Source organism: Urocampus carinirostris, chromosome 6 (assembly GCF_059441175.1).
Source record: "Urocampus carinirostris isolate Australia breed hairy pipefish chromosome 6, RoL_Ucar_1.0, whole genome shotgun sequence".
Classification (NCBI taxonomy): Eukaryota; Metazoa; Chordata; class Actinopteri; order Syngnathiformes; family Syngnathidae; genus Urocampus; species Urocampus carinirostris.
Genome location: NC_142354.1, coordinates 5345301 through 5364397, shown reverse-complemented (window position 1 = coordinate 5364397; position 19097 = coordinate 5345301). Strand labels below are relative to the sequence as shown.

At 40.1% G+C, this 19097-nt stretch overlaps 1 protein-coding gene across 6 annotated transcripts in view; it reads right to left on the bottom strand.

The window, feature by feature from the left end:
- The window catches only part of grip2b (glutamate receptor interacting protein 2b), a 194783-nt gene that overhangs the window by 38687 nt on the left and 136999 nt on the right, over positions 1-19097 (bottom strand). For all 6 annotated transcript variants that reach the window (XM_088337570.1, XM_088337571.1, XM_088337569.1 and 3 more), the window contains 9 exons: positions 18137-18282; positions 17361-17508; positions 17104-17276; positions 15710-15871; positions 14103-14255; positions 10045-10231; positions 6063-6208; positions 5899-5979; positions 3804-3867 (listed from right to left, as the gene is read on the bottom strand). In XM_088337570.1, the coding sequence (XP_088193696.1) occupies positions 3804-3867; positions 5899-5979; positions 6063-6208; positions 10045-10231; positions 14103-14255; positions 15710-15871; positions 17104-17276; positions 17361-17508; positions 18137-18282 (1260 nt within the window). The remainder of the gene's footprint in view (positions 1-3803; positions 3868-5898; positions 5980-6062; positions 6209-10044; positions 10232-14102; positions 14256-15709; positions 15872-17103; positions 17277-17360; positions 17509-18136; positions 18283-19097) is intronic.

The window sequence follows — 19097 nt, the reverse complement described above, 5'->3', positions numbered from 1 at the left end:
TCAACACAGTTCAAGAGTGCCACTTCCCATTTGCGAACCACAAAATGGAAAGTGATTAGCAGAAACACTACAACTATTCTATGCCTAGTTTTACTCATTTATTTCTTATACAGTAAACACACACATACACATACAGAAGGGGAAGGATGAAGTATGTTATACAGTAGCACCATAATACACAGGATCCTCCCCAGACTCTGCCGCTATGCCGAAAGTGACATTAGCCAAGCGAAGGAGAAGCGGGGAAAGGGGCGAGAGGAGTGCTTGGAATCAAATGCACTGAACAGTTTCAAGGCAGTGGAGTATTTATGAAAACACGATGCTATGTTGTCCACATTTTGGCTTTATTTTACTTTTTAATTTGTTTTATTGTAGCAATTTTCATCATATTTAAGCCTTTCACGCTCTTTATTAAGGAAAACAGAGTTTTAAACATTCTATAACTGGCACAGTTTCTGAGCTCTCTGATCTTCTTTCAGGAGCAGTTGCGTCCTTTCCTTCATACAAAGGCTCTATCGACTCACTCATGAATAAGTTTAATGCTACCCTGACTAGTGTCCTGGATTCAGCAGCGCCCATACGGCTTAAATCACGACCTAAAAGACGCACGCCTTGGTTTACTGATGAAACTAGATCCCTTAAACCAGAATGCAGGAAAATGGCGCGCTACCAAGCTTGAGGTTTTCCATCAAACCTGGTGTGACAGCTTGTTAAAGTATAAAACAGCCCTTGCCTCTGCAAAATAGGCCTACCTTTCAAAGGTGATTGTGTCACAAAAGAACAACCCCAAAATTCTTTTTGACCCTTTAGCATCGCTTACATAGGCAACAGATTATCACAGATAGTTCTGCCCATTCAGCTCATGACTTTATGGTCTTCTTTACTAAGTAGATTCAATGCACACAGGAAGAAATTTCCAAAGGCAGTGTTAATACATCACATATTAAAGGGCTAAAATCCATAGATGCACGCCATGGTGGCTATCCAGGGAATTTGTCCCGATTTAGTGAACTGTCACTCGATAATCTTAAACAGGTGGTGAACACGGCCAAACCAAAGACTTGCCTGTTCGACCCACTTCCGGGTTCGCTTATTAAAGGTCTTTTTGGGGTCCTTGGACCTTCAGTCCTAAATGTTATAAACATATCACTCTCCTCAGGTGTAGTTCCGGTGGCTTTTAAGTCCGCTGTTATTAAACCTACACTGAAACGACCCAACCTCGATCCAGAAAGCGTATGTAATTATAGACCTGTGTCAAACCTACCGTTTCTTTCTAAAGTACTTGAAAAAGTAGTGGCACAGCAACTGAATGATTTCATATCCGAGAACAATCTTTTTGATCAGGATCAGGATTCAGGGCTAACCACTCTACTGAGACAGCTCTGATTAAGGTAACCAATGATCTCCTACTGGCAATGGACTCTGGTGCTTCATCACTTTTGCTGCTGCTGGACCTTAGTGCTGCTTTTGACACAGTGAACCATAATATTTTACTAGAACGGTTGGAAAAATGGATTGGTCTCTCAGGAACCATCCTCTCATGGTTCAAATCCTACCTCTCAGATAGGACGCACTGTGTTAAATATGGCGAAATGACATCTGAGCCCTTTAGTGTTACCTGTGGTGTTCCGCAGGGTTCAGTACTTGCCCCCCTTCTTTTCAGCATTTACATGCTTCCATTAGGTGATATTATTCGAAAGTATAATATCAGTTTCCACTGCTACGCAGATGACACTCAACTATATCTTCCATTGGAGGAATCTGCTACACTAAATTGTGGAAATTTGGAGACCTGCCTCACTGAGATAAAAGAGTGGATGTCACTCAATTTCTCGCGTGTTAACTCTGAAAAGACCGTAATGTTAGTTATTGGTCCATCTAAATGACGTGACTTATTCTCAAAAACTGCTGTGAACATTGACAAATGTCACATCACACAGAGTGACTCAGTTAAAAATGTAGGTGTCATATTTGATCCCGATCTGTGCTTTCAAACATATGTGAAGAAAATTACTAGAACCGCTTTCTTCCATCTTCGCAATATTGCTAAAATTCGTCCTGTGCTGTTTCAGTCGGATGCGGAGATTATAATTCACGCATTTGTTACCTCCTGTCGCGATTACTGTAATGCACTACTCTCCGGTCTCCCGGAGTCCAGAATCAAGAGTTTTCAGCTGTTACAAAATGCTGCAGCGAGGCTTTTAACTAGGACAAAAAGTCTGATCACATCATGCCGATATTGGCTAACCTGCATTGGCTCCCTGTTAGCCTAAGATGTGATTTCAAGGTTCTCCTAGTATTATACAAATTCATACATGGACTTGCTCCCTCATATCTTTCAGATCTGATTTCCCCCTATGTTCCGGTCCGAAGCCTTCGTTCTGAAAGCGCCGGTCTACTGGTTATCCCAAGAACCAAGAAGTGTTCCGCAGGTTCGAGAGCATTCTCCAGTGCTGTGGAATGCTCTTCCCCCTGAGATCCGATCTGCAACCTCAGTGGAAATGTTTAAATCTAAGCTTAAAACACACTTCTACTCTAAAGCATATCCATAACATTTACTTTTTGTGGACAATATATCTGTATTATTTGTAATTGCAACATCCTTTGCCTGGTAATCCTGAAAGGGGGATACCACATGTGCGGTCCCTTCTCAAGGTTTCTTCATTTTCCTCATGTTGAGGTTTTTGAGTTTTTCCTTGCCCTCATGTTGTTTCCAGATCAGGGGATGGTGTAATAATAGTCTGAAATAATGGTCTGTGCAATAACCTGTGCAGCCCTTTGAGACTCTTTGTGATTAAGGGCTATACAAATAAAAATGACTTGACTTGACTTAATTTAGGGTGGTACTTGGGTTGAATATGGGGTTGCTAGAGCACCCCCAAAAACGGGCTGGTTACGCCAATGCTTATGTCACACACGGAAAAAAAGTTGTTGCCCTGATAAAGTGTTTTTGTGATTGCATTGTTTGGATCATTTTTATTGGGAAAAAATAAACTATAATTGACAAAAGGTTATCTTAAATAAATATATATCACAAAATAAACACTTTTTATTAGATACTAAAACTTTCAAAACAGTCCTTTTTTACTTGTCTAGAAACATTACATTTGAACACAGATTTTGTTTTACAAAGGAAAAAAAATTGCCAATATTGTAAACATTATTATTTATGTTTTCAATTGTATGTTCACTTCTCTTTGAAGAAAGTGTCATTTTTATAAGTAGATTTTGAAACAATATTTCAGTTGTTTTAAGATATATAATTCCTATGATTTATTTTTCTTTAAAGACAATTTTGCCCACTTAGGCTAAAATAGAAATTAAAGGCTACCAGTAGTGCCTGAAAATTACCAGCTTCCTTTTTTAAAGTGTTTTGCCTGTTAAAAATTGTGAATACTAACACTGCCATAAGAAAACATTGCTTTATTTTTCTGATCTTATTGGAATATATTTGTTCAGTTTTCTTTAGGTTCGAATATGTTCACAAGATTACATGCATTTTTTTTAAATTTGGCCCTCTGTCTGTTTGACTTAGACTGCTTTACACCAACAAACACGACAAAGAGATGAAGGTGCTGTATCTGAGTTTGATCAGGAGGCATCTCAAGCTACTGGTAACCAATTACAGTTACTGTAATTGATTCATATGGGTGAGCAAACAGAGAGAGGCAGAGAGACAAGGTAGAAAGATGACGAGTGAATAATAAAAAAAGGTCAGCGAGACCGAAGCCCGGCCTGACCCGAACCTTATAATGGGGAGGAGATGATGATGATGACGATAATGATGATGAGAGGCTACTGACCTGTGTGCCATGCTGCCCTTCTTGATGTCGGAAATGATGAGTGGTTCTCCAGCTTTTTTATTCGCTGCAAAAGAAGAAAACAAAATCATGTGATTCTGGGAAAAAAAGACAAAATAAGGCACGTTTATTTCAAAGACGAGACAATGAATGTAAGCCTCACCACAAATGCTCTGTTTTGCCACAATAAGACACCATGGTATTATTTTCTGGGTTGAGGATTGTGGGGGGGAGAGGAGGGATGGGGGTGAGGTGGGACAAAGTAACTGAACAGGAAAAGTTAACTGAACAATTACCCAAGTAAATGCTCAGGTATCTGACTGAATAACTAATTAATTAGATTACCAGACAATAGACTAAGCAGTGACTTACTCAATGTTGAAGGAAGAGTCACCTGGGGCCCCAAGCAAAAAGTGTTTGGGAGCCCTGGCAGAAGTTACAATTGGTAATTGGCACGCCAGAGCACGATGGATTTCTTTGCCTGTATATTGTATTTTTTTTTAAACTGCAAATTTGCGTCTTAAAATAATTTTACTTCAATAAATCAAGATTCCTTCTGTTGCCATTTAGTCACTGTGCTAGCATTAGCATGCAGAAGCTTGTCTATTTGGACAAGTTCAGGGATCAGCAAATCAATATTTTAAAAGAGCCATAGCAAACTTATAAATCAAAATAGTAAAAATATTTTCATTTTTAAAAAAGCTTGCTGCCATAGAGATGCAGGTTGCTGACCACAGGACTAGCTTGTGATAGCTTAAACTGGAACACAATTGGGCTGGACAATATGGCAATATATGAAATCTCAATTTTATTATGATTATTCATTCTGGAACCAGATAACGAAGGTGCTGCATCTGAGTCAGATCAGGAGTCTTCTCCTGGTACTGGTAACTGTTATCTGTTTCATGTGCCAAACCCTATCAAAAAATGGCCTGGAAAGGGATGGGCAAAGCCAGAGAGTACTTGCCCAAGACACTTCACAGGAAGTGGTGCCCTGACTGCCTTGGCGATTAAGGGAACCATGAATCAAAATATTAATTTGCATATTTCTGACACAAAATAATTTTGGGGGTAAAAAATAAACTTATAATAATAAGAAATCAATATGACTCACTCCGGATAACCAAAGGTGTTTCCCAGTGACACATACTGTCATATACAACTCTAAATGATTATAAAACTTTACTCACCAATGTCTTTTTTCCTTTTTTCCCATTATCCCCTTTTGTTTTTACCTCCTCTGTCACTCATACACAAAACATGCATGCACACCGTCCCTTATGAGCAATTAGTATGAAAGAGACTGTTTTTACCCACAGGGTCCTTTATGACAGGTAAATTGTATCTGCACCTTGGTAATCCTGTGAAACAATATATGAGTTGTATGTAATCTGTGACGCTCTGAGGAGCCCTGGTGGTCACAAGATACTGATGGGTTTGCCTAGTAGCCTTTGGACTTTCCATATGGAAAATTAAACAACAGACTGGAGGATTGACTGACGTACTGAAAAACCTAATAATGACCAACTAACTGGGATCGTTGTTGTCACAATCCTGCACTCAAGTCTCATCTCTCTCTCTTTACTCTCTCTTTCAACCTTATCTTTTTTGGTCACTCACTTCCGGGTTCAAATTTACTCCTAACAGCTGCGCTCACTTGTCATGATTTCCCTTCGATTACAATCCCTCCTTAATCACTTTTTAAACACTCCTAGGCTCTGTGCTAGTTTGTTGTACTACATGTCACGTCCCAAGCACCCTTTTCTCAGCGTTTTGTTATACCAGAGTACTTAACACTTGCTGGCCCTTCCATGTCACAAGTACCACTTGACAAAAATTTGGACTGTTGCCCTCTTTGTTTAGGCTCACTGAAACACCGACCCTTCGCCTGCATCTTGGACGATTGTTGTCTTGCTACTTGACTTATTGTGTATTGAACCCTGCCAAAAAAAGACTACTGTTTGCTGTAATAAACAATGTGTCTGCATTTCCAGATTACCCTGACTGGGTCCTTGGCAGTGGTACATGCTAAGGTTAATACAATTAGAAGCGTTTTACCCCAAAATGCTAATTTCTAACAGTTTATGATTATTCTTACCACTGATGGTGAGTCCAAGCTCGACGCCTCTTTTCTTGGGTAGTTTGACATGAAAGGTTCCGCTGCTGGGTACCACAGACTCTGTAGAGGTGTTGCGATAGTTCAACGTCTCTTCCTTTTACATGTTTAAACATCATAACTCATTCATACCCTGGCATACGCACCCGCCACATCAAACTCGATTTCGAGGATGACTTTGTTGGTGAGCGCGGCATCGCGCAGCAGCTGGTTGGCCTCTTCAAGGGTGCCATCCTCCGTTGCAATGCCGTTGATGGACAGCACTCGGTCACCTACCTGCAGGAGGCCACACCTGTAGAGGAGACACTGTTAGTTCAGAGATGTCATCCTGAGCCATGTGACGACTACTAATTTGACTTTTTATGTGATAGGCCTGAAAATCGGTTGCATGAAAACCAAGGAACTGACTGCAGAGCTATCTATCTATCTATCTATCTATCTATCTATCTATCTATCTATCTATCTATCTATCTATCTATCTATCTATCTATCTACATTGGTCATATCCCTCAAGAGGGGTGACCGACAGCAAGACAAACACATACAATAACAGAAAGTAAAAGGGAAAAAAAAGAAGCAAAAAACACACACAAAATTTTTTGGACCATGGCCAACCCAATTGCCCAAACACCCAAACAAGTTAGGCACCTCGGCACCTAAGTTGGTCATGCTTTCGTCCCTCCAGTGTCATGATTACTAACCCAGATCACATGGAGCAATCATGTGGCGCCTGGGTGGGCGCCTTCTGATTGGCTGGCACTCCTCTCTTAAGCGCCCTGCGCCCAGAGAGAAGTGTCAGGGCGTACATTCTTGTAACTCTGTGTGTTTCTCCCGATTTCCCGTTTGTTTAGAACTCTGCTTACCTGATTTTGCCTGCCTCCGATCCGACCTGTTTCCGTCCCACGTTTTGATCTATTTTCCAGTCCCGGTAAACACGACCTGCCTGATTTCCGCACTACGGTTAATGACTCGTTCTGAAGTTATCTCCCCGGCGCCGCTGCTGACGTCTGACGGCCATCACGTCTCCCGCAAGCCCTGAACGCTTCCTTAATAAAAACACTTAAACGAATGCTCTGAGGTCCACTGGTCTGTTATGGTTTTCAGACATCCAGATGAAATGGGACACCAGAAAGCGGCCATGTCACTCGGGTCAGGGTGACACAACACACTATTTTGTTTAACACCAGGGCCCGACAGCTTTCACTGGTTTACCCTTGCCCCATCATACGGGTGCCCAACCCATCCTTAAGAACGCGTCCACAATCCCACTATCCTTTCACAACCCCTCTCCACTCCTTTCTATCACCAACAAGAGCTCTAGCTTCCATTATATTTAGACCTCTTTCCTGCAGTCCACTCATAACACAATCCATCCTCGTCACTCGCGGCCTTCCTCTTGGTCGCCTTCCATTTACTTCTGCTCTGTAAATCCTCTTCAAAATTCGCTCCTCATCCATCCTCTCCATGTGTCCAAACCAACCGAGTACTCTCTTATCAACACGCTTGCTCAGTTCCACGACTACTCCAGTTCTGTCTCTCACAATTTCATTTTTCAATCTATCCAATCTTGTCACTCCTAACATACTCCTCGAACCCTTCATGAACAACGTCCCGAATAATCAGCCTTTTTCTTTTATTTGCTGTCTATACGGGCAATGGCATCAACCATTACCCTTATAAGGTCGCCAAAAAAACTAAAAAAAAAGAACAAAAAAATTCCTGTTAGCTTGCTAACTGTAAAGATACATTCAAAGCTAAGCTAAGCAATGTTAACAACAATTCAAACAAGAGTACGTATTTTTGTACAAAACTTCACCATAAACAACAATCTTCATTCAAGTGATCACAAAAAGTTTTATACTTGGGGAAAATTATTGTCGAAAGCAACAACAAAAGAAGATTTGCAATAAGCATCAAAAGTTGCCATCTGAGCTGCCGTCAAAGTTCTGCGCTTCTTTTTTGTTTACTTTTTGCAACAATTAACATAGGGCGCCCAAAGGCCACTCTATATGTTTTTCAAAGACAGAATAGTTACCGTATGCAATGTTATTTAATTTTTACTATGTATTTCAAATTTCATCCACCGTATATTATGCTATATAAGGCGCACCGGATCATAAAGTGCACCTTCAAATTTCTGGACAATTTAGGATTTTGAGGTGTGCCTTATAGTCCAGAAAATATGGTACTCCGGGCTGAATATGTATATTAAATGGGAAGTGAAAATGTTGTATGAAGGCATTCCTACTTATAAATGACCAACAGCATACTAATTACTTGAGGTAAAATACTAAGACTTGCCCACTGAATAACAGGCTAGCAAGAAAAAACTACAACACAATCAACCAAGTCAATGACCAAGTGACCAACCAATGACTGAATGGCAAAATGAAAAAAATACTTGTCTATGTGACTAAATAAATGACCCACAAAGTAAATAAATTGGACAGTAATTAATCAAAAAGCTTCCAAAGTAAAAACAACTGTGTATTGAATGTGTGGTACCCTGTGTTATTTCGATGTATTTAGAAAACAGGATTAGCAATGACTGGAACGTTCTAGGAGCATTATAATTGGACATTGATTCATTACTATTATTAGTTTGCCTATGTATTTTTTTTGTAGTCCTATACCTTCAAGAGACTCCTGAAGACTATGAAAAAAACAGTCGGTACAACTAATCCAGATGTTTAAAAAAAAGTTGCCCAAAATGAAACTGAAAGACTTGTGTTGATTACCAATGTGATTCACCTGTGCCTGCTCATTTGGCGCCAACCGCCGCGGCTTCTGATTGGCTCCCTGTCAATATATGAACCCAGTCCTGTCAGTCCCCTGTTGTCAGTCCAGCTGCGAACCTTTGTGTATACAAGGCAAGCCTTTTTCGACCCTACTCCCGCCTGTCCCGTTTTTGCTCCTGTTTGTCTCCCGCTACGACCATTTTTGATCCTGACCACGTCTGCTCTCCCGTCCCGCCTTACGACCCATTTTTGTTCCCGACTACGCCTACTCTCGGCTTGCAACTCGTTTCGCAGCCCGACCACGATTTGCTCTCCGAGTCCCAGCTGCTGACCAGTTTTTCCGTCCCTGACACTGCCATCGCCAGCGTCCAGCGAACACCGGATCGTGGGCGCAGCACTTCCTCTTTCCTTCAATAAAACTTGTGGGTCCAGTTTCCAATCTGGTCCTGACACTACTGAGTCATTTCAAATGGGCAACAAATGACTAGCCAACAAAAACACTACTTCATCAGCCAACTACCCAAATGACTATTCAGCTAACTTAAAGTACTGGCGGATTTACCATTCATATTGGCAAAGATAGGAAAAAATACAGTGATTTTAATGGTATCATGCTCAGTTGCAACATTCATTAATAAGTAGTATTCATATTGGCCTGAACTTTTTGCACACACACACAGGAAGACGTTTGTGTGTTCATCGATCTCCACAGATAAAAAGGTCTGTTAGCGTGGGCGCTAATAGAGCGAGTGGCCTCAGGTTATTGAGAGTGTAATCATTTTGTGCGTATTTTCAATCAACCAGGATAGCACACATGGATACACACGCTTTGCTGACATAAGCAATTAGTTACCCCGCCTCGCCACTGCCTATGATACAAGCACGTTTGACAGTGCCTTATCTTGCATGACTGTGTCTTGTCACAACACATCAACGCCATTGTCCACTGCAAAATTAATATTTGATAATAACTATTTACAGTACGTGGCAGAAAGTAACATGGAGATTTCATTTACGTTCACACAGTCACAATTAACCAATGCATTCCATGCAAAGTCTGTGAGGTATAAGGAAAATAAGTGTATTTCATGCAATAAACCAGGCAGGCAAAGAGGGAAGAAAAGTCCAGAGAGAAACCACTAGTGAAAATTGTGCGCAGGGGTCTTCAAGCTTTTTCAAACTGGGAACTACTTTTTTCTGTTATTACTATGCTTTTACCTGGCTCATTATTGAGAATGTGGTTAAATAAGTTAACAATTAAAAAAATATATTTTCCTAAAAAAATCACAATAACCCAGAACTGGTGATCCATTTTCAGAACAGGTCCGCAGCCACCTCAGCTGTTATATTTGTGAAAAGTATTTTTTCTCGTTAGTGGCATCGGAATCACCTTTCGGCTGAGCTGTCGGGTTCGATGAATCGAATGAGCGGGGGCGCAGAAAGCGTTTCAGTGGCAAAGATTCCTCCTTGCAGCTGGACACCAAAACCGTTGAGGGGGTCTCCCGTTAACGTCACCTCGCTTGTCTCCACATGGACCACCTGACCGCCCGGACCCACAGAACTGGATGCCAGTGACACTGAAACAACACACACACACACACACATATGCAAACATGCACAAACAAACACACAAGCCATCAACATGTGTTTTCAGGAGATGCAATGGTTGATCAAAGTGAGAAAATATCCGTAAGGAAATACAAATATTTAATCCTCACCAATTCATGAAGTCACATTCCAATGAACAGAAAATATTAAAACATTTTTGAAAAACTGCCAACTATTAATGCAAACTAGATTCCTACTAGTTTAAATTAAGACTACGAGAATGCATTCCTGGATGCCTAACTTCAAAAAAACTAAAACCAAAAAAAATAGTGGAAAAGTGAGTCAAATTGAGTCAAAAATAGACTGATCAGCTCCTTGTATCAATTTGACCCAATGTTCTGGGTTGTTATATATATTCATTTTTTTATTATCATTTTTTTCAGCTCAACCCAAAGACAATATTTGGGGGTTGTTTTGATACGTAATACAATACACAATTTTACTGGACTTTCTTGAGTAGATAACAGCATATTTTAATGTTTTGGTTTTGAATGAAAATTTTGGGGAGTTTTTAAAATTTAGAATTTGTCTTTGTCATTGATACCAACATATTGAACATTGTTTCCAACAAGATTAGGCATGGCACTCCGGGATGAAAATGTCACAGGACATTAAAAGAGGAATTATAAGAAAAAATAATGACAGGATAAATGGGTAAAATATTTACAACTTAGTATTTAGGGACCGGGCTAAATTGTAATAATAGTGCGAGGAAAAGTACTGCAATAAGTCAATGATTAAGATATGAATCCCTATTTTTCAATGCCACTGGGAAGATCTACATTTCTCAGTCTTAAGCACTGTTTAGGATACTTGCCCTGGGGAAAAAAAACTCTTTTTGAGCCCATCATTGTTTTTAAGGGACCTGTAGCCCCTACCAAACTATTTTAAAGCCACAGTGTGTAATATTTGACCACTAGATGGCACTGTCTTGTCAGATGCGAGCGAGGTCCAGTTCCACAGTGCACAGCGTGGCGGTTGGATACCGGACAAACATGGCGGCAACTTAAGTGCGGATTCAGATGTGTAAAAGAAATACTAATTTCTCAAACACAAAATATTTATGAAAATAACATTGTTTTTTGTTTTCTACCGAATGAAAGCTTTTGTGCCACTAGGAGGCTCTAAATATCACACACTGTTCCTTTAAGAAAACGTCAAAGATGTATATAATTCATTTTTTTCTTTTGTTTTATTTGAGGAGATTATTTGATTGATTATTTATCTGAATTTGGGTCCAGATTAACCAAATAGCTAGATTGGTTCACTATTGAGCCAATTTGTTTGATATATGATCAAACAGGTTTTATAGTGCAAATCTGATCAGAGGTAAGATCTTGAGCCCGAGTCTGACCCAAACTTTGGCTTTTGGTCAGGCCTAAAATGTAATTGTGTTTGGGTACGGGCTTATTTCGAGCTGTCTTTTTACAAATATTATATGTGTTTATGAAAATGCATATTGAAAAGATGTGTGGATACTAAATTAAACACACAGACAAAAATTACATGAAAAAAAATCCACCCGTCATTCTTCTTTTTTGTCGCTCTGCCTCTTTCCCCCATTCTGGTGCTAGATTCATAAGGAAGTACCGCTGCTGTGGTGTATGGCCCAATATTCAATCATTTAAAATTCTGGCCATGAAATATTCCCTTAAGTATTTAAGCCCCGATGTGTAATGTTTGACCACTCGATTGCACTTTATACTCTGGTATGTGCGATGGCCAGTAATACACGGCACAGCATGGCAGCAGGATGCCGGACAAACATGGCACCAATCTTAAGTGAGGATTCCACAGTGTTAAAGAAATAGTTTATGCATTTTTGCCAGGTGTTCAATTCAATCTTTTTTACTGGATGAAAATTTTTTGTAACACCAACCAGTCAATCAGTCAATGATGGAAAATTGTCGGTTGATATAACCTCTTTAGACACAGAAGTATTAAATGTTCAAATCTTTATACAGTCTACAGCAGGGGTCGGCAACCTATAACCAGTGGCACGCAACCGCACGGCCAAATAACAATTTTTTAATTTTTTTTTTAAAGCACATTTAGCTGAAATTTAGACATCTTCAGTTGCGCGCCATGTTATGTAAAGGATTTACGTTAGGCTTTACGTGGGTTTTTCTGTGTGAGTTTGCCCGGCGCCTCGCAGAGAGAGAGCGAGAGAGACCCAGCCAACAAAACACACGCGTGCGATAAATGAACAAATCATGACGGCTCCTCGAGTGAAAAGATCGCGCTCTCTCCAACCAGCGTGGACAGATGCCTGGGGCTTTGTGCAAAAAATGACCGTGCTGTTTTGTGCATTATGCCCCAAGAGCGTTGTACCTCGCACATCAAGTGTTAAACGTCATTACGAGACGAAACATGAATTCAAGGCGGAGACAATAAAACGCTCTGTCTAGATATGGCAAATAAACTCAGACCCTAAAAACCTTTGTCGCTGCTAAAAACACCACCACTGAAGCTATCTAACAAATTGCTCACTGAATAGCAAAGCACGGAAAACCATTTACTGATGGCAAATATTTTAAAGAAGCGCGTGAGTGCGTGGGCGTGCGTGTGCATGTGTGCGCGCGCGTGCTTTCTGCATTGCTGCTGCTAAGTTTTGATATTGACAAGATATCATTGATGAATGGTATAGTAGCTGACCATATTACTTGTTTTTTTGAATGTAGTTTATAGTTGATGAAGAATGGTTGATTCTGGTTAATTCTTGTGGTAAAAAGTCAGAATTGCTACAGGCCTTTCCACATATGCTGTTCAAATTCATATTTTAGTTAATTGATGAACAAGAATACTGGAAGATAAATAGGTCAGTTATACAAGTGTGCCGCTGGAATTTTATCTTTCCAAAATTTTTGGCCATTATTCAGTATTTTTGCACTCTTCAGACAAGGAACTGTAATAGTTATCCATATCAGTAGGTGGCAGTAGATTTTTATATACTTTTTATGTAGTAATTATCTGCTCTTGGGGTAGCACAGTACATTTAATAACTTTGTTTAACAAAGCGGTTCAAGATTGTACTGTAAAAAATAAAATCATAAAGCACATCATTCTTTGTTATATTAAGTATTATTTTCTTCTTTTTATATACTAATTATCTGCTTATGAGGTAGTACTATTAAAATATTTGACATAACTTCATTTTCAAACATTTTTGACGGACGGTGTGCCACAGAACTTTTTTATAAATAAAAGGGTTGAAAAACACTGCGTTATACGATTAAAATGTCCATTAATTTTGTATATTTGGACAGGTGTAAAATGACAGCTCTGTTGGATATTAAAAAAAAATTGTGCGAGTCATTAATCTTGGTGTGGCACACTGATTTACAAGGAAATTTGAAAGTGGCACTCCACACCATAAAGGTTGCTGACCCCTGTATGACTTAGATTTAGTCACAGAAGACCGGCTTTAACTTTTTATAATAAATCACCTCCGCTCCCGACTCCTCCCGAACAAAATATGAAATGTCCGCAAATCAAGTTCGTTGGGCAGGGTCGGGCTTCAACATCAGCTGGCCTGGGTCGGGTCAGGCTGGTTTTTTTTAGGCCTGAACAAACCTCTAAAGCTAATCACTATTTATCTTCCTTCAGTCCCAATTCATACCTACCAACTACCAAACTCGATTGAATCCCCAACTCCAAATCTAATGCAGTTGAATGAATATTGAACTAAACCTACAATATATATATATATTTTTTAAACTTTCCTCAAATGTACTCCAAAGCCATTGTCCCTTTAATAATGTCGATTCACAGACTTGACTGCTTCAAAAGGAAAAAGATGAAACGACTTGGTGAGTAAGAGAGAAGCAGCGTGACGCTCACGGGAGCTTTTGTGGTCTTTCTTTCTTTGTCTGCGCTTGAGCAGCGAGTTGCGGGGACTCATGGGGACCGAGGGCCGGGGGAGCGTGTTGGAACCCTGGCTGCTCGGGCCTGATGTTGTAGTGGAGCCCGGAGTGGGACTGGCCGATACCAGAGCTGTGGAATGGACAGTTTGCATCATTGATCATTCACTCTGTATTCTAATGGATAAAAACAACCAATGGACATATTCAGTGAAGTGGCAGCAGCAATATTTATCAGTATCAATGTACTTTTGTTTTGTGTACAGGGGTAGGCAAACTTTGCGAGTTGTGGGCCACTTCGGGTTAAAAAGATTTGGCCAGGGGCCCGTAAATGAAGACCTATCCAATTTTTAAAATATACAATTATGTATATATATATATATATATATATATATATATATATATATATATATATATATATATATATATATATATATATATATATATATATGTGTGTGTGTGTGTGTGTGTGTGTGTGTTTATATGTGTTTTAAAAAATATATACACACGCAGGCATCTACATGTCAAATTTATTCTTAAGTTGGTTTTTCATCAAATTGGTTTTGAAACGCTCAGAACTAAAATGAAATAAAATTTTAGGGTCCGTGTTTTAAGCACTTCGTTTTGTAGCATTTTTCTTGTATTTCTGTAGTAGTATTTTGTCAGTATTACTGTGGTTCGATTTTGTAGTATTTTTGTAGTAGCACTTTCTGTAGGATTTTAAAGAAATACATTTGATTTTTAGCTCTGAAAATTTCTGGAGTAATTTTGTAGTCGTATTTAAATAGTCTTTTTTTCTGGTATTATTGTAGTACTACAGTAGGTGTATTTTTGTAGTATTTATGTACAAGTATTTCTGTATTATTTCAAAGTACTTCTGTAATAGTATTTCCGTCATTTTATTTTTTTAGTATTTCTGTAGTACTGTTTCTGAAATATTTTTTGCAGTATTTCTGCAGTAGTATTACTTTATTAGTATTTTTACAGTACTGTATTTCTGTAGTTAGTTTTCTCTTCAAAATTAAAGGAAAATAATTCATTAAGTCCCTGTGTTTGGCTTAATTTATCTTTGTAAAGATTTTGTAGTATTTTTTATTGTGTCTGTGTTACCTGTTTTTTGTTGTATATCAGTAGTATTATTTTTGTGGTTTATATTTTGTGGAATTTTGGTTTCGTTATACTCGAGTATTTTTTTAGTACTTCTGTAATAATATTTTTGGTTGAATTTCTGCATTACCTCTTTTTTCTTTTCAGAATTAAAGCAAGATAGTATACAGTATTAGGTCCCGGTTTTCAAGTGCTTAATTGATATTTAGTTTGGTAATCACTTTGCGGTATTTGAGTAATATTTTTAAAGTTGTTATTTTTTAGTAGACAAAAAAGGGCCAACGGAAACAAAGCTGACACCAACCAAAAACAACAACCTTTTTTTATGAGAAGTGTTTTGTTTACTTTTATATACAGTATATTTCATGATATTTTTACTATTTCTGTTTAACAGGTAGAATACAAAACCCTGACTGGCCGCATGTGACCCGCGGGCCATAGTTTGCCCACCCGTGTGGTGGTGCGATTGTGAGCACTTACATTTGCAATAGTCAAGGTTATTGTTGTTGACGGCGTTGTGTGAGGCTGTCCATGACTTGTGCAGGGTAGAGCTACAATGGGTGGAGTTTGTTAGCGGTGGACAGAAGTTGACACAAGTGTCCCACGATAGAGGATGAGGGTGGTCCGACTTCTGAACCTTCACTAGAGACACAAGCAAATTTATGATTCATGATGTTCAACGTACCTATGAATTTTCCTTTCTGTCATGTTTCTACACTCAGGTTCCTTTGTCTCAGAAAGTTCCCTCTCTAGCTCTCCCCAAATCTCCCCCTTTTCTTCTCTATTGCTCTCAACCTTACCTTATATGGTCCCTCACTTGAGGGTTCAATTTTCCTCCTCACATCTGCAGTATCTTGTTCTGATTTCCCTTCTATCACGACTCTCCCTCATCATTATTTCAACAGTTTCCCCTTGGCTCTGTGGTAGTCTGTTGCTTTCCTTGTCATGTCCCAAGGATTCTTGTCTCAGTCTTTTTGTTATTCTAGTGTACGGAATCCTTGCCTGCCCTTGCGGACCAGGAGATAGAGATAGAGATTACTGGAACACCGACCGCTCACCTGCATCTTGGACCACCATAATTGCCTCTTTACGTGACCGTGTAATAAACCCTGTCTGAATAAAAATCTCAGTTACTACACTCTGTTATTGGATTGTGATTCTGTATCACCCCGATGGCTTTAAATAATTGCATAATGTGAATACTGGTAACTTTCCATTTCCAATCAGATTATTGCCTAAATGTAAACATACATAAATGAGTAAAATAGGATTGATCTCAAGCAGGCGAGCCATCGGTATACTGAACAAACTGCTCTCCCCTCCTGAGACTCAGACACTACACTAATGGAATTAGCAAGTAACACATTTTCTTGCCTTTTTCAACCATTAAAACCTTGTACCGATCTCTAGCCACATTTGTACGACCAGCCAACTAGCCAACCCACATTTCTTTTAATTTACTCTTTTTTACATTGCAATCCAAATTACTAATGTTATTTTGGCTGTGGAATTAGCAGGCGGTAATTGTAGGACGTCTCGTATCCACTGCCCAATAATTGTCTGGGATTGGCTCAAGCCCTCCCGCAACCGACGTGACCAAAGCAGTTGTATTTTGACCATATAGATCTTATTACCTCCATTTTTTTGTGAATCAACAAACTTTTAATCTACCAAACTATATAGAAACCAAACAAACCAGCGACCGAACCAAACACTGGAGAACATTTTGGCTTCACCATGATAACTATATATTTTAACATAGGTAGACAAAAAATATTTTTGTTTAAAAGAACAGTCCACTCTGACGACAGAAACATCAAATTTGAACACCTTTGCCTTAAAGCCAAAGACAATCTGGCGAGAAGCTTTTCTACCTGTGTCATGTTTTGTGTTCCCAGTCATCCTTGTCTGGTACACAGGAAGAATTTCCAGCCTGACCAGCTCAGTGGTGCTAGCAAGCAGCTGCATGGCCTCCAAGACACTGCAGTGCTCTGTGGATGTCCCATCAATGGATAGCAAGTGATCCCCAGGGTGCAACGCTCCGCATCTGACAGAAAAAGATGTCTTGATTGTTGTTGATTTGTTGTAAGGGGAGTTGGGGAGTGGGGGCGGTTGGCGACAGCGGGCTTACCTGTCTACCACGCTTCCGGGTTTCACCCGATCAATGACAATGACCCGCTTGTTGCGATGACTAGCTGACACCAAAGTAATGCCTAGCGTGGCCCCTGGTGGTTTTGCAATCTCCACCAGGAGAGGTCCTGATGCATTGGTCAATGTGTCTGTTTGACAGAAAATGTCCACTTTTGGTGGCACTCACACAAAAGTAGTCTTTGGTAGTGTCAGAATATTAAAATGTTACAGCATACATCATCATAATCAGTGGCGCTAATTTCTTCAGTAAGGGCATAATCTAACTAGTTATTTTTTCAGTTACTGGAGGTCAAAAGTGGTGCGTTACTTTCGCTGAGGAACACCAACAACGATGTAAACCCGCAAACCAGCAGCCTGTTTTTCTGCTCTCCTCAGAGTTCTTTACATTAAGTCTTTTCAAAACATGTCACCATTCGAAACAGTGACTACCATATAGAAATTCATTACAAATATTGTATTTACACATGCCCCAAAAGAAAAGGAGAATAAGGGCTGTAGCTGACTCAAGTCATTCGCCAATGAAATGTCTCTATAAGCCGGCTCTTCGAAGTCAAAGGAGGGACCCGGCTCCCCACCAATCAACAATCGGTTTGCTCAGAGATACTTTTATTGTCTGGTGATTGGTCAATATGCATTCTTGGTGGATTCTGTGTTGTTAACTTTAAATTTGTTGAATATAAAAATGATTTTAAAAAAGTAGAATCAAACAGGAAGCAAAGAAATATCTTCTCTACTAAAACACACATAATTGCGCACCCATGATAGTGACATCATACTCAATGTGGAACAGAGCTTCTTGTCCGCACTGAGCCAATACGCTGAGGGCTTCACAGTGGCTGGCATTGTGCAGTTGCACGCCGTCCACAGTCAGGAGGCGATCGCCGGGACAGAGTGTGCCTTCCCTGCAAACACATACATTTATATTCAAATTTACAACTGGACAACATTTCTTCATAGAAATGAATTCCTGGGAAAAAACAATGGCACTGAAACAATGGCTACAGTGCTACACTAAAGACTTTACGTGCCTTTTTTGACATTGACTCCAGATGATTTTTTAGGTGGTTCTACTCATTAAAGACATTTGATGCTGCTAGACCAAACTGTGAACAGGGGCTGCATTTTCAAAGAGTCACTGGGATGTTACATAAGAATCAGTAAGATGACTCAAACGGTAGTATTGAAAAAAAGCCAGCCTGGACCTGGGATCCTTGGGATGGGCGGTGCCTTGGCGGGGGTACGACAGCTCTCCTTATTCCGACGAGTAAGGGAGGGGTAGCTGGTTCCTGTGGGTGGGACAACCCCATTGGTTGGGGGGACTCTGGTAAGTGTGACCTGGGCTGCTCGTCCAGGCTGCCGGTGCTGTGGGGGTCGCCTATCAGGATGGCGGTACTCCAGAGGTTTTGTTGCTCTGACTCTGATGACCTAGGTGGCGTTGAGGAGCGATGGGGCACTTTGGCCCGCCGCCCTCTGTCCATCTACCCGCCACGTAAGGCTGGAGAAGCGATCAGGTGGGGAAAGTTGATGCTGGTACAGGTGGTGGTGTCCTCCCCTCTCTACCTGGCAGGGAGAGGCCCTACTGATCACTCCTCTTCTACATAGTAACACTTAGGGCCGGGTAGTGTGGGGTGGTTTGGGCTGTGAAAAAGGGCGATTGGAGGGTAATAGACATGGAAGGGCGAGATGGGGTTTGGGTGAATAAGGGCGTTGTGGGTCA